This window comes from Bufo bufo, chromosome 1, assembly GCF_905171765.1.
Source record: "Bufo bufo chromosome 1, aBufBuf1.1, whole genome shotgun sequence".
NCBI lineage: Eukaryota > Metazoa > Chordata > Amphibia > Anura > Bufonidae > Bufo > Bufo bufo.
This window is the reverse complement of record NC_053389.1, coordinates 481,976,303-481,998,929: the sequence shown is the minus strand read 5'-3', so window position 1 is coordinate 481,998,929 and position 22,627 is coordinate 481,976,303. Positions and strand designations below refer to the sequence as shown.

Genomic DNA, 22,627 nt, shown 5'->3' with positions numbered 1-22,627 from the left:
ATGTGAACACAGGCTTAGCACCAATTCAAGTTTGCTGATTGCTGAGTGTAACATAGAAACATGAAGACAGATAGATCTTCCATTCAGCTGCCTATACATCAAATCCATCTAGCCTTGATTTAATATTTTAGAAACAAACCAGAATCTCTTCATTATTTTATTTCATCACAATTTTTTATTACAAATTGCATATATTTGTTACACCAATATAAAAGCAAGCAGGTATTACCTATGTACAGACACTAGACTTTTATATACAGTATATACAGGTAACAACCTCAATAAAACCAATGAGCAGGATAAACATGTTGAAGCTGTTTCCACTTTATACCATTTGATGTTATTGTATCTTTGCCAAAGTAATAAATACAGATCTATATTTACAAATCTCATAAAAATTAAGTTTTCTCATGTCAAAGTTACGCATATCTAATCACAATATTCCAAACATGCTTATAAAAATAAAACCTTATTTCTATTTATAGGAGAGCTTTTAGGTTTATTTATATGGATTTTATACAATGTTCTGCCCATAAATGTTTCCCCATTTCCTAAATGTGTGATTTTAGGCCTATTATATATGAAGTAACACAAACCTCATCCCCTCAGTCTGTCATCCTTACATTTGTAACTGCTTGAAGTCCAGAACCATTCTATACTGTACCGTAACACTCCCATAATGGATTAACTAAAATATAGAATGGGTTGGATGTTGTGGCCTGTGCCAGCTTCAGTTATATGGCTGTTTTTATTTTAAAAAATATCAGAGCCCTATATATAGCAATATATAAATCCTGGTTATAAAAAGTTGTATTGTAACATCTGTGACCTATAATCCCTTTATCTCGTTTTTTTTTTTTTTTTTGGATAGTGATACATTCCAAATTTTCTGAAAAGAGTTGATAAGTGATCTGCCCAATTTCACTAAAACATTGCATTGTGACTGTTGGGTTAGTGCTAGGATATATCTGCTTATCGCTGAATGTAATTATTTAGAGGGGTTGCCTAGTTTTGAGTCTAATGGAGACCAGTGAACAGCGGGGTCAATGCTTGCTGCTGAGTAGTGAAAAGAAGACATGGCAGGACAGTCATTGTCTGTTGATTTCAATCCATGCCTGCCATTTGTGGCAGCAGACACTGCAGATTACGTTTTATACACAAGTAAAAAAACATTATAGTCAAATTACTAGGAAGTTACATAGTTGATACGGTTGAAAATAGACATAAGTCCGTCAAGTTCAACCAAGTTGTAATATGCAATCCATATATTGTAACAGCTTACTGTAAGTGCTCAGGAGTGTATTGTGTAAGATCAAGGCATAATTTTCCAGTGTTAAACAGTCTATTTTCCATGTGTAACTTGTGGACGTCCTATGGTTCTGCTGAACTGGACTTACAGCATCATAGATCACTATTGTTCAGTAGAATCATGAGGAGACTGAGGGGGAGATTTATCAAACTGGTGTAAAGAAGAACTGGCTTAGTTGCCCATAGCAACCGATCAGATTCCACCTTTCATGTTTTACAGCTCCTTTGAAAAATGAAACGGGTAAATCTGATTGGTTGCTATGGACAACTAAGCCAGTTGTACTTTACACAAGTTTGATAAATCTCCCCCAGAGTGTTACACTTGGAATATGGACTGTTAAACTTGGGTACAACATGCCTGTCTGAGTGAGGTTTAATGCTGTTTCAATGAAATGAAAACCTGAATCATACAGTATACAATATTCAATGCAGCTATATAGGACCGGTCACATTTAAATAGTATTTCCCTCTCTGGACACGATATTACAGTTCTCAACATACAATGCTGCATGAGAGGTGCCAACAGAAAGGTGAGCATATCCTTTAGATGAAAAACAGTCTTTTGTCAACATTTACACTTGATGGTGTTCACCATTAGTTGATTTTACCTAGTAAAAGTACATCATATAGCAGTGATCCTATGTGTCCTAAATGAAAGATTGTAACTTCAATATTCAAAGTTCTCCAAAAGGAAGTCCTTATGTGTTAACCTTTACTTTTGAGAACATAATGTGTTTCTGTATACACTCAGTGTGATATAGAAATATGTACAAATAATGGATAAATGACTAGATAGAACATAGTTTATTCTCCATGGTTAAGTGATCATTTGTATCCACATGGCACAGTGAAGGCGCCTTCACAATCGGCAGGTTTTGTGGCAGAAAATGTCTGCAACCAAAAATCAGCTCCACTCATCCGATTGGGGTTGTTTTGGTGGGAAGCATATGGATATTCAGAAAAATGGAACTCATTTTCGGTCGCAGAAATTTTCTACAACATAATCTGCCATGTTTGAAGGCACTAAGTGCATTAGTGTGAATATATGTTCAGCTGCAATAGCGGATAAATTCATCCTCTCATTGTCTATGTCCTTTTCTTACCTACTCAAAATGCTGTCTTAGAAGCCCACATCGCTTCTGTGATCGCTTGTCCACATAATCAATGTTTCAGGGCAGTAGTTTGTCCTGAGTAAACAGTGAAATGATGATTTAGGTGACCACACCAGCTATGCTTTCACTCACTGGGTGATCGTCGCCACCTTTACGGCAGTTATCGGGAACAAGAGTTCCTAGGAACACTCCTTCCAAATAATTGGTTGTAAAGGACATTTAGACTGAAAAATGGTGTGTTTTTATTTTCTTTCAGAAACTCTTGATGATGGGCTATGTCTGGAATTGCAGCTCAACTACATTTTCTTGAATGTGACTGAGCTGCAATACCAGAGACAGCCTAACAACTTCTTTAGTTTATTGTATTAAGTGCAGGTTAGAAGACACAAGCATTATTATCGTGGAAGCATGACACACTTGTTAATTCCATTAGGGCACATACATATCAGCAGTCCTTGTCTCTCAATCCAAGAAGAAAGATTCGTGATCTCCAAAGCATAACCATCACATATGAACATCAGGGAAACGTGTGACAACTAAGGACTTTGTGTCTTCTCGTTGGCTCTTTGATGAACGGTCTCTCTAGACTTTCTTTAAAAGTGGCAATGGCTGATCAGTGAAAGAGGAATGGTTTGTTGGAAACAGATCATGTGTGTTCCAAAATATTGAGCTGTGCAGTGTATTAGATTGTAAGATCTGCATGTAATAGATTTAAAGTCAAGCTGTTTACTATATGGAGGTGGCTCTGCAGCATATTTTATGTGTTATGAATACTGAAATCCTGGCAGCTGGGAGTATATTGACAACGTTCTGGGCATTCAGTTTTGGTTTAATTAGAGGAAATGATGTGATGGAAAGGCAAGATAACCCTGTAAAAGATTAATGATAAATCCCAAGGTTTATCTTTCAGACAATATCCAAAAGAAATACCATAGCTGATTGGTTTCATATGGATGCAGCAAAGACAAACCAATACTATTCTCCAATGATAGTGAATAAAGAGAGGCTTATGTCTCGAGTACAGGAGCCAGTACCGTGTGGCCATGTTGTCAGTGACAAGACACATAGGTTGCAGTTGATAATGTACAGTTTTCAGTCATCTGGTATGATGAAGGGCTGGATGGGTACTCATATGAAATGCTGGAGCTTGCAAAGGTCACCAAGGCTTGCGTAGAATCACAGGATTGTTTTTCAGCATCTTCTGAATTAATAGAGGACAGGCTAGTTTGCCGAGATCTGCTCCACAGCATATCTGTGCTTTTCAGACCACCAATATCCTCCTTGAAATTCGGATTGAAGAGAATGTACAACAGAGGATTTAAACATGCAGGCAATGGGATAATGAGCAGGAGAATTGATTTAATCACTTCTGGACTAATAAAAGTAAGATTTAACAGGGAGGAAAAGGACAAGAAGGCCACCGGACAGTAGAGAATGCAGTTAGTGAAGAGGAGCAACGCTATATGCTTTACCATCGAGCAGTCCCACACATTTTCTAGTTCGCCTTTTTCTAACGTGCAGTAAAGTTTCGTATAGGCAACTGTCATAACAAGGAAGCATAGCGAGTTCAAAAGGACTAAAGCGACCATGAAGCCCATAGAAGAGGGGTCACCAAAAAGCAGTGGGAAACATAATGGCGAGGTCCCATATGTATTGCCACTCAACAGTGGAGATACTGCGATTACCAAGGAAAGAATAAAGCAAAAGCCTATGGACAACTTGACAATTATAAATGAGGATTTTGATTCAAACTTATTAGAACATTTTGTGGAAAGTCCTCGCTCAAGTGCAGCCACAGTGAGAAGGAATATGGAGGTTTCTGCTGCAAACACGGACAGAAATCCAGTTATCTGACAACCAACTCCGTTTTCCCACCAAGCCCCATACTGAGCAAACTGTCCAAAGGTCAGAGCATCAACAGTAGCCAGGACCCCACTGGAAAGGCCCATCAATGTGTTCATAATGGCTATAAGGCCAATTAGAAGCTTTATGGATGGAATATAAGATAGATGTTTGAAGACTGTGGCAATCACCAAAGCATTGCAAATAAAAGCTAGGAGAACGATCAGCCACACTCCGATACGGATCAGCCAGCTTCCAAACAGGTGGTCACATGGTTTAAACGGTCCTGTAGTAATGACAAAATGGCCTGATATTACTTCTTACACAACATAGCATCTATAAAGCAATTACTATAAAGCTGCAATAGTTGAAGTTACTAGGTGGAGTGAGACCTTTTATGTGTTATGGAATAGATTAAGAATACATGACTTTTTGTATCATGTCTGATGAAGATGGCAAAAATATTTTTCAACCTACTTGGTTAGGAAAGAGTCTCTTTAAGTCTGCAAAGTCTTTACTAGCACTTAAAGGGGTTGTGTCATCTCAGACATTGGTGGCACATTGCTAGGATAGATCATCGATGTCAAATAGGTGTGGGTCACGTTATGCTCACTTCTACGGGCCCATTCTGGAGATGGGAGCGGGTCCCGCACTTATCTGAAATTGGTGGCATATCCTAGCGATATGCCACCATTGTATGAGATAACAAAACCCCTTTAATGTAGTCAAGTCACTCAACCTCTCAGACCAAAGATTAAATGGCCAGTACTTTTCTGAGCAAAAAACTTGCTTCGTATAGTAATTACTTATGAGGTGCATTTTAAGACACGAAAAAAGAAGATGCCATGCATTAAAAAAAATATGAAATACTGTATATTTGTGGTGATTTTTTCTTCTTTGCAATTATCACCTATGTACTGCAAGATTATAAACAACAGCACTATGTATTAGGAATTTCATATTACCTGAGACGGTGTACACTGCACGGCGTGAAGGAGCTTTTATATCCTCTTCAAAATCGAGAAGAAAATCATCAAAGTCCCGATCATCTGAAGGGTAAATTATATTATATCAATATAGTGAAGCATCCTTAATAATATTTACCATATTCCCATCAATCAGACATATCCCACCCAGTATGCTAGGGATGGGTTACTTTCTGTAAAACCCAGGGGCCTTTTAGAAGTTGCAGTAAACTGGAATACTATGTAAAGTCATCATCGATGACATGATGATGAGTAGTTCTTAAAATAGGTAAAATCTCATGGGAATTTTACTAAAAAGTGGTTGAGGACCTAGAGCCACTCAGCAGTGGTGACAATCACTTATTTTCCCCACAAAGTCCTGTCTCATAGCTTTTATCATACATATAGCTCCCCCTGTGGTTGTCAGTCTTTAAGCAGCAGGTGAAACAAATGGATCTTACCTTGCAGATGTGGTATTCCCAAATCCTTTCGAGGAAACTCATCAACACTGCTGTTGTCATCTTTGCTCCACTGGCTTGATTGTTTGAAGACACTTTCACAAATTGCAAAGGCACAGCACTGATAGGCATATGGCATTTCCATAACCCTGCCAATATCAAAAGATAAAAGGTTAATTTAGTTTGGTTTGATAATCCTAGCAATAAAAATGTTAGGCTTTTATGTTTACATGTGTCATTGTTGTCACAACTGGGAAGTGTGGGAATTTTCGAAGAAGGTGCTTTTCAGAGCATATGAAGAGATAAAATGGTAAAAGTCATACAGATTTGTAAATTAACCATGTTCACCTCATTTCATACTGTATGAAGTTGTAGATAAGAATCTTGAGGACAATAGATATATAGTAAAATGTCCTGTGCATATTTATACATGAAGACTTAGGCTTCAATAAGTAATAATAGTAAAGTTTCTGCACTTTTATTGTTGAGTTAAAGGAATCTTTATCCCTGTAAATATCACATGAGAATCATTAAGACCCCCAAGTAAAGGTATTTATCTCAATCAATACAAAACCATGAAAGGTCCTCTTTAAATAAGTGTTTATGACCTGTCAGGAGTTCAGAGATAAGGGCTACACACTGTGCTGTCAGAGCCGCTGTATACAGCTGTACAGAGAAAAACCAATGGATTTTTTAGAGCCCAATATCAGTAAATAGGATTAATTCTGAAAAAATACCCCAAAGATATCCATAGTGGCAGCAGCAGCAGCAGCTTCGTAAAATAGTTAAAGTACTTCCACAGCGCCTGAGGCTGCCTGACTGTGCATGTTCAACCAAAGTACGTTGGCGGGGTGTAGCCAGACTCGCATGCTGAATGTATGGCACATGATATTGGAAGTGCTACTAACTACTCAGATTGCAGATGCCTGAATAGCGCTGGCCTGGTAAGAAAATTCTCATCATCACCTCAATAGCGTTATATCACACCATCAACCGGAACAAAATGTAAAAAAATAAAATAATATAGACCCCCTTAACAATGTAGGACGAACCAGGACTCAGATCAGTGTGAAATATCTTGTTTTGTCAGGTTCCATTTAATAAAGTACTACAATGTTTTTTTTTTGTAATTTTTGAGAGGCAGCATTAATGTATGTGTTTAATACTTGCTGCGGTCACCGAACACCGAACATCTTCTACAGCGCAATGCTCATATATGCCGCTGGGAGTGTTGGATATGGGAGTTCAGAGAGCGGTTATATACACAGTTTGCCTTTTAAATGCTAAAGTGGAGACAACAATTCGGGCTTTTTTCACCAATGACAGTTGCAAATAAATGGCTGCGTGGAATGTATTCAGCTTTCTATCACCCTGCATAGGCTGTATGTGTCTTCACAACATATTATTTACGGCCTCCTCTTTGATTCCTACATAGCTATGTGACTTTTATTTGGCCTTCTTAATTGCAGTTATTTTATGTAATCTTTTCTTTTAAGAACTACCGCAATTACAGCCCAATGCTCTTATAAATCTCAACTATCTTGTGCATGTTTTCAGCAAGTAGATGATTTAATGTCCTGTTATTTATTTAAATGTACAAAGGCACAGAATGAATGTGTCACAAGCACTGCTTTCCCATTCTGAATTATGGGGCATCACATAATTGCAACGAATGAACACAGGAAACAATTATTCTGCTTTTACAAGCGTTCCCCCTTTGTATATTGTTAGTCTATCTTGGCTCACATTATTTATAGAGGTAAATTGGTGGAACTTCATGGGCAACTTGAACAGAAGTTGTCTATAACAGACAGAGTAAGTAACAGCATGTTGCTTTCTCAGTTAAGTGTATTATTACAGTAATGTTATAGGCACATGGAAGAGTGCTCTGATGTTCTTCATTTAAATAGAGAAGATCAAAAGAAGCAAATAGTATTCCACAGTGAAATAATCAGTGTAATGGTGCTTGGAAAATGCTTTTTTTTTATTGCAACCTCATACTTGAGGTACATTAAATAACTACTGTGTAAAAGAGAGATCAATGCTAAGTGTGGGCCTCAGCATATATCTCAGTCTCATTGATCTCATCCAATGAAACCCTTTCCAGAATACCATGCTCATTTATTAAACTATTTCCATCATGGTGTCTATTTTTGTCTCACTGGATGTATTTCTAAACATAACTTACACGTGATCCTCCAGAATTCCATGTGTGTTTTCTTAATGGTTTTCGTGGGCAGAGTTTTGATTAAGGTCCCACCCCTACTCAACTCTTTCTGAATATAGATTTAGCAGCTTTCTCTACATCTGACAGTTGACTGGCTTGTCAAGGACTCTGGGGCACATTATTAATAAAGGCCCATAGCTGGTTGTGTATCCGCTGGAGGTATAAAGAGGCGAAGCCTCTCCATAACTTCGGCGCATCCACAACAGTTCTAAGAACAGAAATCTTCTGAGCTGTCTTACATTTAGACCAATTTCTACATCTGAAAACAGGCATAGAAATGATGAATAAGACTGGCCTGTTCCCCGCCACAATCATAATTTTAGACCAGATGTGAGCAGGGGAAAAGTCGCAGATAGCGCACAACGGTTAGTCTCTGCACCTGAAATACGCCTAATTTTAGGGTACTTTCACTCTTGCGGCAAAGGACCAAACTGATGGTATTTGTCATACGATCCGGATGCGGCTTCGTCTGACAAAGTGCATTGAAATACCGGATCTTTCTCTCTCGTGTCCATCCGGAAAAAACTGATCTGGTAGATATTTGTTTTGCATTTTAAAGGTCTGCGCATACAAAGACCGGAAAGCCGGATCCGTTTTGCCGGAACACTTATTGCCGGATTCGGCACTAATACACATCAAAGTAAATTATGCCGGATCCGGCAAGTGTTTCAGTATTTTTAGCCTGGAGAGAAAACTGCAGCATGTTGCAGTATTTTTCCGTCCAAAAAACGTAAGAGGGACTGAATTGATGCATCCTGAACGGAATGCTCTCCCATTCAGGATGCATTAGGATAAAACTGATCAGTTTTTTTTCCGGTATTGAAATCCTGTGACAGAACTCAATACCGGAAAACAAAAACGCTAGTGTGAAAGTGCTCTTAGGAGTATTTCAGATTAATAAATGACCCCCTTTATGTCCACTGCAGAGCTATAATATTTAGGCCCAATGTAGCTATAGTATTTAGACCAAATGTGGGGGAATTTATCAATTGCTCTGTGCCTTTTTTTTTTTTTTTTTGCTTAAGAAAGTTGAAAATTATGGAGCATGTGATTTTTGTGCAAAAAATAAATAAATTGTCACTTTTAAAATGTGCATAAAAACAATTGTCGAGATTCCTAGGAGTGGGTGTAGTCTCCTAAAATTCTTACATAATTTAATGAATATCATTATATACACTGTAGTATTACATTGACATAATAAATTAGGCATATTTTCTGGCAGCCCATGCCCCTAAACGGAAATGTACACCATCTCTGAGCTCACAGAGAACTGGCGTAAATGAAGATAAATGTCTGCTATGGGCCCCTTTCGCAATGTGAACGGCAATGTGGAAATGTGACGTGCCTAGATTTAGGTGCAATGGCATGGGCGACGATAAATGGCAAATTTTACAGAATTATGGCAAATTTTAAGGAATTACGCATACATTTTTTACCATGCTTCCTTGGAAGGGGGTCAGGGGTTTCCCCAGACACAGTAACAACAAGATTTATTATTTTTACAGCAGAGATGGTAAAACTAATTTCAGCCTGCTCAAAGTTGCTTGGCAAAGCATAGCACAGAGCAACAATTATAGAATGGTTTATACTAAGCTTCTCATGAGCAGAAATGAGAATAGTGGTTCCCTGGAACTGGAAACATATTGAGGGGTCCCCTGAGACAATAGTCACTACTGTACACTCTTGAAGACAGATGGGAATTGGGAACTTAAAGTCTTGAAGACAGATGGGAATTGGGAACTTAAAGTCTTGAAGACAGATGGGAATTGGGAACTTAAAGTCGCCCGGGAAAAGAAAAACTAAAAGTGATGCCATCTTGTAGGTGAATCCAAACTGGCAGAAGACAGGGCAACAGAAGTAGGCAGGTACAAAATACTGCCCCAGCAGAACCAAATACCACAGTGCAGCACAAAATACATTAGCATTAGATTGTTATGTACCTGGCTGGCAGCCATGAGGAGGACTCAGGCCATCCGATGGGCATTTGCCCACTGGAAAAATTTCCCTGTAAGACTCTATTGCCAACCCACCCATGCTTGAAGACAAGTAATACTTTTTTTTTTTTGTAAAGATATAGATAAGTATTTCTTGAGCCAAATAAGAAACATCGGATATCCATCTGAAAGGTGTTTTTATCCCGTTGGCACTGCTCTTCCTGGCAATACAATTATTAGCCAAAATAACTCAATTCTTTCCCACTCTTGGTCAAGACGAATGACTGGATCCCATAAGCATTTTATTGGCACTTATTTTGGCCATCTTAAGTCTGTGAAATGAAGAGAGTTTATTCTGAAAAACTGAGTTCACATTAAAAGAGATTTTAACTCTAAAGGCACATGATGAACAATCAAAACGCTTGTTCCTTGGGTGAAATGATCTTTGGTGCGGACATCTCAATCATCGTTTCTGGGCAGCAGATCATGCTGTCTAAGCAGTACTCTGATACCCATAAACAATAAATTTGTATGTGGATGAGGGATGATCGATTCCCTTCCACTGACGAGCAGGTAGGAGGGAACACTTCTTTCCTTATAATTGTCTGCTCATCGGCACAGTGTAAATGTGCCTTAAGACTTTTCTCAAGAACACAGAGGGGCAAATCTCCCATTATGTTGATGTGTTTAGCCATATAAGACAATGGAGGACAAAATAAGTTTTTGTATTAAAACGCAAATTTGTCTTATATGAAGACGTTTGCTCAATAATTAAAACATCTGCCAACTGCAGAAGAAGCAAATTTTCACTGATTCGCCTATCTATATAGTCTAGACTAATATACAAATACACTGTATTATAGTTGTGAGGGTTAGCTATCGAGTTCCTAATTGTTTTATACAAACAGATCTATACATATTTCTGAATTCAGGCATGGAAACATATGAAAACTCCTGGCTTTGATTTTATAGTTGAACAACTTTTTTTTCTAAAATGTTTAGAACCCCTTTAAAGGTATTACTGGTACCGTGCACTGGACAACCTCATGTGATGAAGTCTGTCAAATGTGAATCCAATATGGTGGTAGGAAATAGCTGTATGTAAACACCAGCTGTTCATTAAGGCAACATGAAGCGAGTCTGGCAGCACTTCATAAAGGACATAGGCTATAAAACATGGCATGATGTTCTGGTAATGATATAGTCAATATAATTGAAGCCTTACTCCTTGGCGTTTCCCCTTAGTTTTTTGTAAATAAAAGTACCTGTGATGAGTAATTGGACTTGAGCTCACAGTCACATTAGCCTTTGTTTTACCAAAGTGGAAGAATGTTGATGATCGCAAGCTTCAGCCCTAGTGAGATTAATGGGAAGTTCTAGCGTGCTAACTATTGTCTACCTCTCTGCTCCAGCACACAATGTGGCAGACATATTTTTCTTTGCTATTCATCGTAATTTTCAGCGCTTAACAAGAACAATAAATTACAAACATAGAAAATGCATTAAAACAAAGGCGTGCTATTACTTGCCTTTACAGTTATTTGTTTGAGGCCCATTGTGTCTCCATTGCACACAAAAAATGTATTCCTCAAGTACAACTCTGCTTTTACCACAATAGTAGTCATGTCCTGATGACAGCTTAATAGAGTATCTGACATGTGCAAGGAAAAATATGAGAAAGGACAGGATATAGAATGAACCTGGAAGCTTACAGAAAAGGTGACATTCAGGTAACATGGTTAATAAAGTATAGACAGATCTTGGGAGTAGATGTTCCCAAACTAGTCGTTATGAAGTGAATGTGGATCCACTGTGTCACTTGAACAGGTTTTGTTTGGGGTTACTCCTAAGGACTTTATCTAAGTGGCCCCCTGGCCTTCACCCTTTCACCCCTATATAGGGATCTGGACTTCGCTGCAGGGGAACCACCAGATTGCTTCTTCTTGGAGTATCTCTGTTCATGTGACGACTGAACCATGGGGTCAAGAGACACCAGGGATCAGGCAGTACCGTAGTCAGGGAAAGACCAAGGTCAGGGCAGACAGAGTTTGTGCAATCCAATAATATCGGGCAGCTGAGGGTCAGACAGAGATCAAGCAGACGTCAGCTCAGGCAGCAAAGGGTCAAATCCGGGAAACAGGTGAAAGTCAGTACATGAGCAGAGTAATGTAGAAAGAGCACACCTTTGCAGAACACTAGTGAACCAGAAGCTATTGCTCAGCTCCTTCCCCCCAACAAAGGAAGTACCCAACCATTGGCTGGGGAAGATTAGGTCTGAGCTAACAGCAAAAAGGAGCAACGGAGCGGGTAGGGAATGTGGTGGTAATCCTTACTAGGAGAAGAGGAGCGGTGGTGGGCCAGAACGCCGACATAACACTCCCATATAAACTGTCCTAGTTTTGGTCCATGTTAATATATAATGTGCAATAACATTTTAATATAATGTATATTATCTATATCAATTTATGTGGGCATTTATTATCCAGAAATAAGCCTATATTAGGAATATTTGTGGCACAGATTGTGGCGCAATGGTTCATTGCGCCGCAATCTGCGACTTTTGCCCGCTCACGCCAGGTCTAAAAAAGTGGGCTTGGTGTGTGGGGGGAAGGGGACAGATCTGCAGGCCCATCTTATCATTTTCTTAGGTAATATGCTGCTGCTTTATCACTCCTATTATTACTACTAATGTTGTCTCCATTACTGCCTATGGGCTTTTTGTTTGGAGGTGCTTTGTATTTGGCCCTCATAGTTGCTCATATTAGTGTAGTTTCACACACCTAACAGGGATTTTTTACATCTTAGTGAGGATTGTTTCAATATTGCCTGCTTTATGCGGCATCTAGGTTCCTTGTTGGAGTTCCCCTGCCCTAGGATCAGGCTTATTCTTTGTCCGGCAAATGAGCTGCTTGTCGCAGCGCTAGTCTGCATTGCTGCTGCTAATATTAAATTTTTTTCATGTTTTTTGTAATGTCAATTACTTAATAAAATTTGCGATTATTTTATATGTGTGTCCCTTTGTTCATTTGGTGTAGTCATTTTCTACACCTGTTTCAGGTGCCCAAAATGGTCTAAATGTAAGAGAGAAAGACAGCTGGCTTACATTTAGACTGGTGCTGAATGCGCCAAAGTTATGTAGAGGCCGGAGCCTCTTCTTCACTTTAGCGGATCCACTGCCCGATACAGGAGTTATACAGCCGGTCTTAATAAATGACCCCCTTAGTGCTTTTTTATTTATTTAAACTTTACAACTCAGAACAAAGTTAGCTCTAGATGGTTACAAGGGCTACAGTCCTTATATGTTAATATAATATAGCACCAATTTATATCCATATGCAAACAAGCGAGAAGCGACATGCCTGTAATGTGAAAATACTTCAATGACCCATGGTAAAACTGGCAAACATATTCAGGTTGCTGTGGGAGCATTGCTTGTTGCCTATACTACAGCATAACTGCTTCCATCGATACCGTAGTAACACATGTCATCATGTAGCCTTAGCTTTAATTAGTCTGGCAGTACAAGATCAAGTCCTTTTCTCCTCCTCTCCAATAAGTTTCTAATCAGAGAGAAAGTTGTTTAATTTGATTTGATGGCAACAAATCAGGATGGTGCAGTTGAAAACTAAAGGTAGTGTCCATAACTATCAATCTGATTCTAGCTGTCAGTTTTATGACATCCTTTCCAAAACTAAAGACGCAACAGCCACACGAATTGTGGTAAATTTCCTCCCAAGGTATACATAGGTTACACTTGACAATATTTGTACTCAACAATTAGCATAATAAATAGAATGCTCATAGGGTTTAGCACCCCACATGAAAACTTAATAGACTTAAGGTCCCTTTGCACGGGATGATTACTGTAGATTCGCGGGAAGGAAGTGTTCCTACCTGACAATCTGCTGATCGCTAGTGGAGGGGACCACTGCACGTAAATCTCCTCCAGAGCATGGGGAGGAGCGATCGCTAATGCCATTGCTCTTCCCCATAAGGACCAATTGTTTGCGGGCAGGAGATTGTGTCTACACGGCACAATATGCTGCGGGTAAGCGATCATTTTTGCGTGCGCACAAGCGATCGGATTACCCGATTTACAACGCCCGATCATCGCTAGTGAAAATCTGTGCGATTCTCATCCCCTGTAAAGGACCCTTTACTGTATATAAAGGATTATGCAAATACTATAATGACCTGCTCACCTGAGCTTTGGGAAATGTTCTGATGGAATCAGTTCTTGCAGAGCCGTATTTCCTGTCAATTTTAGATGAGTCAAACCATGTAGACCAGTAACAGGAAATGAAGTCAAATGGTTGGAGGACAGATCCCTAGGAAGAGAGACAACATGGAAATCAAATCTAATTCATGTAAATGCCCACATCTCAAAGTTCAACCCAACTGATTGATTTTCCTTTCTGCCAGAAAGTAGAAATAGCCATAACTGAGAACTTAACCAAAGTTTGGCCATATTGTTTGTCACTTATGAATTACGTTTTCACTCTATTACTAATGCAAAAGTGACAAACAATATGGCTGATATTCATACTATCACAGGAAAAATGCAAAAGTAGCAAAAATGTACTGCTAAATATGCTGTTTTATTCAATTGTGGCTAGGATTCTGCTTGGACTATAATAAGGTTGTTATAAGTATGCTAATAGTCTTAAAGGTATAGGAAAAAGGAAATATGTTGCTTCTCCTTTAGCTACCCGCTCTTAAGTAACAAAAAAAATGCTTGAAGGCAAAGGTGACAGAACTACAGCTTAGGGCTCTTTCACATCAGCATTAGTTATTTCCATTATTCTGCCCTGTTATAGTAGCAGAATAACAAAAATAACTTAAGTTCTGGATTTGGCACATAACTGGACCTGAACAGACCCCATTGACTATAATGGGATCAATCTGGTTTCCAATTGGAAGAATGGATTTTTAGCGGAGAAAAAAGTCCTCCATGCAGGACTTTCTTCTCCACTACTTTTAACAAATTTTGTGACAGAGGCGCCAAACGGAGCCTTAGAACTGGTTGATATTCGTACGTTTTAGGTTTGACAACATGCCCACAACACACTTCAGATCTGAACTTCCAGATAAATACTTTTAGAGTGGAATAGATAAAAGCAAAATAATGTTTCTATTACTGATATGGCTGTATCACATTCATTCAACTTTTTGACCTTTTTATGCTATTGCTTTACTGTCAACACACATCCTGGTGAAAATCCCAACAGAGCATACAGTTCTAGATTACAATCTGATAGATGAGCACGGAAGAAGTTTATGTAAAAAAAAGTGACAAATTATGTATGACATTGCATAGGCAGGGACTACAGATCACAAGAACAGACAAGTACAGATCAGCTTTTAACTTAAACTTTGAATTTTTTAAAGCATATACAGTCGTGGCCAAAAGTTTTGAGAATTACATAAATATTGGAAATTGGAAAAGTTGCTGCTTAAGTTTTTATAATAGAAATTTGCATATACTCCAGAATGTTATGAAGAGTGATCAGATAAATTGCATAGTCCTCCTTTGCCATGAAAATTAACTTAATCCCAAAAAAACTTTCCACTGCATTTCATTGCTGTCATTAAAGGACCTGCTGAGATCATTTCAGTAATCGTCTTAACTCAGGTGAGAATGTTGACGAGCACAAGGCTGGAGATCATTATGTCAGGCTGATTGGGTTAAAATGGCAGACTTGACATGTTAAAAGGAGGGTGATGCTTGAAATCATTGTTCTTCCATTGTTACCCATAGTGACCTGCAAAGAAACGCGTGCAGCCATCATTGCCTTGCATAAAAATGGCTTCACAGGCAAGGATATTGTGGCTACTAAGATTGCACCTCAATCAGGCGAAGACTTTTGGAAGATGGCCTGCTGTCAAGAAGGGCAGCAAAGAAGCCACTTCTCTCCAAAAAAAACATCAGGGACAGATTGATCTTCTGCAGAAAGTATGGTGAATGGACTGCTGAGGACTGGGGCAAAGTCATATTCTCCGATGAAGCCTCTTTCCGATTGTTTGGGGCATCTGGAAAAAGGCTTGTCCGGAGAAGAAAAGGTGAGTGCTACCATCAGTCCTGTGTCATGCCAACAGTAAAGCATCCTGAGACCATTCATGTGTGGGGTTGCTTCTCATCCAAGGGAGTGGGCTCACTCAGAATTTTGCCCAAAAACACAGCCATGAATAAAGAATGGTACCAAAACACCCTCCAACAGCAACTTCTTCCAACAATCCAACAAAAGTTTGGTGAAGAACAATGCATTTTCCAGCACGATGGAGCACCGTGCCATAAGGCAAAAGTGCTAACTAAGTGGCTCGGGGACCAAAACGTTGACATTTTGGGTCCATGGCCTGGAAACTCCCCAGATCTTAATCCCATTGAGAACTTGTGGTCAATCCTCAAGAGGCGGGTGGACAAACAAAAACCCACTAATTCTGACAAACTCCAAGAAGTGATTATGAAAGAATGGGTTGCTATCAGTCAGGAATTGGCCCAGAAGTTGATTGAGAGCATGCCAAGTCGAATTGCAGAGGTCCTGAAAAAGAAGGGCCAACACTGCAAATACTGACTCTTTGCATAAATGTCATGTAATTGTCGATAAAAGCCTTTGAAACTTATAAAGTGCGTGTAATTATATTTCACAACATCACAGAAACAACTGAAACAAAGATCTAAAAGCAGTTTAGCAGAAAACTTTGTGAAAACTAATATTTGTGTCATTCTCAAAACTTTTGGCCACGACTGTACAGTATAAGGTATCTGCTCCTGAACAGCAACTGTATATGTGATTACAACATGTAATAAACAGAAATAACATATTAAACACTGCAGCTATTAATACATACATACTGTATGCTGACATTGTTCAAATTAATGCCACTGGTAACTGGTATTGAGCAGGGCTATATACCCAATGATGCTTCTTAACCTGTGGCTCTCAGCTGCTATAAACCATGTGCTAGCTGCGAAGACTAGCAGTAGTTTACACAGTGCTTTACTTCACCAATAATAGATGCTTGCCATATGCAGCAAACAATACAGAAAGTGTCACATCCCAGGACTCTGGTACGCATTTCCCTGCTTAGCATCAGAATTAGCTGTCATTTAGCTTTTGCATCTACTGAAGAATATAATTTTTTAGGAATCAAAGTTGGAATGTGGAAAAGGGTTGTGGGTATAGCATAAGTGATGTATGAAAATAGAGAAGGGCATGAAGTTAATGTCCAATAAACATAACCAAAAAATGCAGATATATTTGCAAGTTAATCCCAATATCCCACTTCTTCACAGGAGGCAACTTTAAGCTGTCTCTATCCCAACTTCTGATTGTCTTCATATCAGTGAAAAAGATAGTCTATACTTCCTTGTAAGAGGGCAGTATAAAATAACAATTGTTAGCAGATACTCATTTGTTGTAAATAGGTATTTAAACATGCCTTGAACCAGTAAGTATAGAATATCTTTAATAACATGATTTAAAGTTGATTCCACCTAATCTAATAGCATTCGGACCAAGACGGCTAGCCATCATGGTGCAAAACATGTGACCTTGTGACTAGCACCTCATACAAGCCTTATTTGTGGGCATCTGTAATACAAAGCAGCCACCCCCTTCTGCCTGTAATACTTGTGAGTCCCCACCCTAATATAAGTATGGTATCTCTTTTATAGTTTGAACACTGTGGTGTGAATACTATAATAAGCAGTGATATAGTGCTTCCAAAACAAGATTTTGGGATAATCAATGGTGATATCACATACAGGGACATCTGTACACCTTTCCAGTGTGAGTACCCAACAAAACAACTCTGAATTTTCTTACACATTTTAAGCTATAAAATGGTGGGAAAGAGTGTAAATGACATCATAGGGCATGACATCACTGACAGTTGTTAATAACTGTTTATAGTTTAGATCATTTCTGTAAAATATTAATATTTGTGAACTTTTTCCACTCTTAAATTATGTTTTAAAAAACACCTCTTATAAGTGTGAGATCAACCTTTAATTGGGAACTGTGCATAAGGAACACACAATGGTACCAAGGGGTTAGCCACCTTCTGGTTACTGTTGACCAATGTGTAAGATGATTATATGCAACTTATTATATCCTTTGTTGAAATTCTGCGCAATCTATAATTTGATAAGGTAGGCCTCCTTGTTTGCCAAGTCTTTTGTGCTGTCCACATGGAGGTCCTGTCCTTAAAATGGCTGCTGAAGGAGGGTTATATGACCAGGCAAAAAGTACCTCCATGTGATGTCTCCTCTATTCAAACAGACTTCACCTGTGATCTGTACTTGCAGTGTTGGGAGTTTAGCGCAGGAGCAGTGTGTTTGAATGCAGGAGACATCACATGGAGATGATTTCACATTACTCTCCATCAGTGGACATCTCATGGACCAGACCACTATGCGGACAGCACAGAAGATTTGCCTAACAAGGGGGGCATGGCTTATGAAAGATACCAAACGGCACAGAATATCAACAAAGGCTCTATTAATCAGTGCCATATAGTCATATTATATACACAGTGGTCACCAGAAGCTAGAAAGTGGCCAATCCTTTTAACAACAACCAATTAAAATGCAACTTACAATTTGATAAGGGAAGGCAAAGATGAAAATGAGTGAGGATGAACATATATTATCTTGTTCCAGGCCAAGTCCCTGTATACAACAAAAGAAGGCAATAAGACTAGGTATATGAAAATTACAACAGTGTTTACAGCATTGTCCTTTATGACAATTGTCATATAACCTAAAAAAGAAGTAATATATTGGAAAACATGGTGGACAGTTCATAGACCACATTTACCAAAAAATGACCCCATTTTTACAAATCTGAAACATAGTTGCTATTGAAGCTGTCCTATAGGAAAAGTCTATGTTTAGTCCGATAGAATTAAAACACAGCACAAAACAACGTATATTGCAAACAGAGCAGATATATATTGCTAATACTGAATATCCAATGTACAACATCCAGAGATATCTTTGATGAGAAGGAGGAGTTATAAGTGATGGGGACTCATGGAGATGAATGTAGGAGAAGATTTTGACACAAAACGCACCGAAAACGCATATGCGGTTTTTTTAGCTATCTGGTGCGTTTTGATGCGTTTTTTGTATTTTTTGTGTCCTTTGCGTTTTTTAACTCTCAGGACGCTTTTTGTGTTATCTGGGCTTTGGAGGATTGTTCAAATACCTGGAATTATTATGGAAAAGGAATAAACAAGTGATTGTTATCCCAGATTTACATAACTAAGGATTTTAAACTAGAGCTTATATATTTGTACTATTTATATTCTTATATATACTTTTAAATTGTATCTTAAACAATAAAGATTATTATATAAATTAGTAAGACAAATAGTCTATACATATATATTTAAGTAGTACTCTGCACTGAAGATATAACCTAATTAGAACAAGTGAAAGCCATGTCGGAGTTGGGTGGGACCTCAGAGAACCATAGTATATAAGTAAGAAGGGTAACACTCGCACTTTAGCCACTGAGGAAGAGGGAGGACCCTCGAAACGCGTCTGGCTGGTTCCTGCGAGTAATTACCCACCTTAATCCGAATATAAAAACAGTTGGAAGAGTATCGTCTAGTCTGCATCTACAATCCAGTGTAAATTTAGCTGGACCAACTTATCGCGAGACTACGCGAGACCACGAGAACTTGAGAGATTACTTCCTGATTGCTGAGACGCAAGGAAGCACCCTCGTGGAACGCTGAGACCGGCGAGAGGAAACTCTTACACTACTGGATTTTGCACTAAGGACCCTAGCGTTCAGGAGAGAGACACCCCTAAAGAGTCTAGCCTTAACTAAGGCAAGGTAAGAGGGTTTGAAGAACTAGGGGGACGCCCCAGTTCTAAAACCCGACCATTTTTTACCTAAGCCCTACTTTCTAGCGCATAGAGGAATCGCTACTGAATTGAAACAATATACACCTCATTTGAGGAATCGCTACTAGGTCTATGCACGACCTTATTCAACACTCTATTCACTGAAAACCTATCACCAGTATATATACTTTTTGTTTCACTTATTTTTCACAGGATTTCCATTTTATTCTCCACAGGTTTCTGTTCACAGAAGGACATTTGTGTTATTTGTATTTGTGTTACCTTACACAGGACATTAATTTGATTATATGAATTTGATTATACACCGATAGACCTAACAGCCTAATATCCATTCAGTTAGCCAACTTAAGCTAGATACCATAGTGTTCTATTACCCCCAGTGCACTATATGTTAAACAGTTTATGTTAACATTTTATGTATACTTTTTATTGTAAATTTTATATTATTATATAAAGCTACTACTTATTAGACTAGCCAGCTGGTGAGTGCCTGCTTTTAATTTTAACCAATTGTAATTCTCTATGCTGGATGAATAGGTGATTCATCCAAAAAACAGAGCACCCTAACCACATTGACAGATACGGGTGAGCCACAATATATACCGTATCTGCTCTATTTGCCATTTTATTCACCTAATATTGTTGAGCTCCCCAGTATTTGTCAGTATGGACATCTGGCAGTTTCTAGAAAACCAGAATACAAGATTGGAGACTTTTATTTTTGAAGAAACTAATATCAATAACTTTGGATCTAAAGAGAAATCCGTCACAGAGTCCTTTAGAGAACTGGAAACACTGCTGATAAGGCAATTAAAGCAGAAATGGGAAATTAAATCATTGGGGAAATACCTGGAATTAGGTATTATACCCAAGGGTTTACAGCTATCTAAGAACCCAGCGACGGATTTATTAAATGACTCATTTAGGGAAGAATGGGACAATCTCCTGATGAAACAATCTATAGCACTAGTAGAACTAATTATCAAGAGAAGAAATAAAATTTTGGAGGAAACTACAGAAAAAATCCTAAAAATTAGGGAATTACTACAGACATTCCCCATTAGTGAAGAAATCACTAATTGGCAACAAAGGATTTGCAAAAATTTAGGATTAATAGAACAGGAGATAGTTAGTAAAAAAAGTAAGAAATTGAAGAAAACCACTAGAAAAGAAATAGATAAATATTCATCAGGAGAAAACCAAGATGTAATTAATATAAATGAAGATGCCATTAGAGAGAATAGAGAGGATAGACAATATGAGTATGAAATCCCAGTAAGAAATAGATATGAACCGATTATGAACAATCATTTTTTAGATGGGACCCCTCCACACCACAAAACGAAAACGCGCCAAATAAAACACACAACATCAGAACGGGCGAAATCCCCTCCGATAATGAATCATCATCGGGAGATGGGGCATCAATACAACCTGAGACACAGGGATTATCATCAAGAAACCCAATACAACCCGAGGGAGGGGAATTATCAGGGAGGGAGGGAGAGTTATATCCCGAATCGGTATCAACACTATCACGATCAAAAGGGACAAGGAGGGGAAAGAGAAAGGGGAAGAAGGCAATACAGAAACTGAATACCCAAAAAGAGTTAGATCCAATTATAAATTTGAGTAAAACATCTCTGACGCCAACCCAGATCCAATTATTAAACAAGGGATTAAAATTTGCCCCTACAGCACAAGCTAGCAAATTTGATATCTATATTGGAATAGAGAAATTTGTTAGAAAATTGTGCCTTAAAAAATATTGTATGAAGAACCCCATAATTATGAATTCCACTGAAAATAATATGTTTGTCCATACCAAATTGAAGTTGGCAAGTAAAATGTATCCAAGACAACAGATAGGCCATGAGATGGCAGCTTTTAAAAAATCTGTGGAAACCGATATTAGGAAATTAAATGTGAATAGAAGATTAGGTAATAATGTGACCACTCAGGAAATACAGGCCATAAAACAACTACAAAAATCTGAAAATATCACTATACGACCTGCGGATAAGGGAGGGGCCATCGTTATTCTGGAGACTCAAAAGTATGAAGCAGAATGTCTTAGACAGTTATCAGACACTGCTACATATTCCAGACTATCGAAGGACCCCACTAATGAATATAGTAAGGAACTGACAAACTATGCCAGAGATGGGTGGGAAAAGGGTATCTTAAATGATCATGAGTTTAAATACATTACCAAAACTCAACATAGAATGCCAATATTCTATTGTTTGCCCAAAGTTCATAAAGATCAAGTGAACCCCCCAGGAAGACCAATCATCTCTGGCATAGGCTCTTTAACCTCAAATTTGTCAGAATATATAGATAAACTCCTACAACCTAGTGTAAAAAAGAATTTTGCATACATTAGAGACACAACGCAAGTCATACAAATAGTGGAAGGTCTTAAATATGAGACAAACTGGATATTGGGGACTTTAGATGTAAGTTCCCTATATACGGTTATTAATCATGATCAGGGAATTGAAGCATTAAGAAATCAATTGAATACTCATAGCAATTTTGGGGAGAAACAGATAGACTTTATAGCAGATGGGGTGAAATTTATTCTGACCCATAATTATTTTTCTTATAACCAGGATTATTATCTCCAGACCAGGGGAACTGCCATGGGTACCAGGTTTGCCCCTAGTTATGCAAATTTATTCATGGCTAAGTGGGAAGAAGAGCAGATTCAGCACATGATGGGGGCAGACCTGGTACTCTGGCATAGATTCATTGACGATATCCTATTTGTCTGGAGAGGTACGAGAGAGGATCTAGATTTATTTTTAGAAAAATTGAATAATAATATCTATAACCTGAGCTTCTCAAGGAATCTGAGTGAAGAAAAAATAGAATTCTTAGATTTATTAATCAGAGTGCAAG

The 22,627-nt window shown here is 38.4% G+C and overlaps 1 protein-coding gene across 1 annotated transcript in view; it reads right to left on the bottom strand.

Moving 5' to 3' along the window:
* Positions 1–216: 216 nt before the first annotated feature.
* The window catches only part of LGR5 (leucine rich repeat containing G protein-coupled receptor 5), a 189,974-nt gene continuing 167,563 nt past the window's right edge, over positions 217–22,627 (bottom strand). The window contains 6 exon segments of the mRNA XM_040409920.1: positions 217–4,554; positions 5,233–5,263; positions 5,265–5,311; positions 5,689–5,834; positions 14,049–14,174; positions 18,446–18,517. Of these exon segments, the coding sequence (XP_040265854.1) occupies positions 3,470–4,554; positions 5,233–5,263; positions 5,265–5,311; positions 5,689–5,834; positions 14,049–14,174; positions 18,446–18,517 (1,507 nt within the window). The 3' untranslated portion in view covers positions 217–3,469.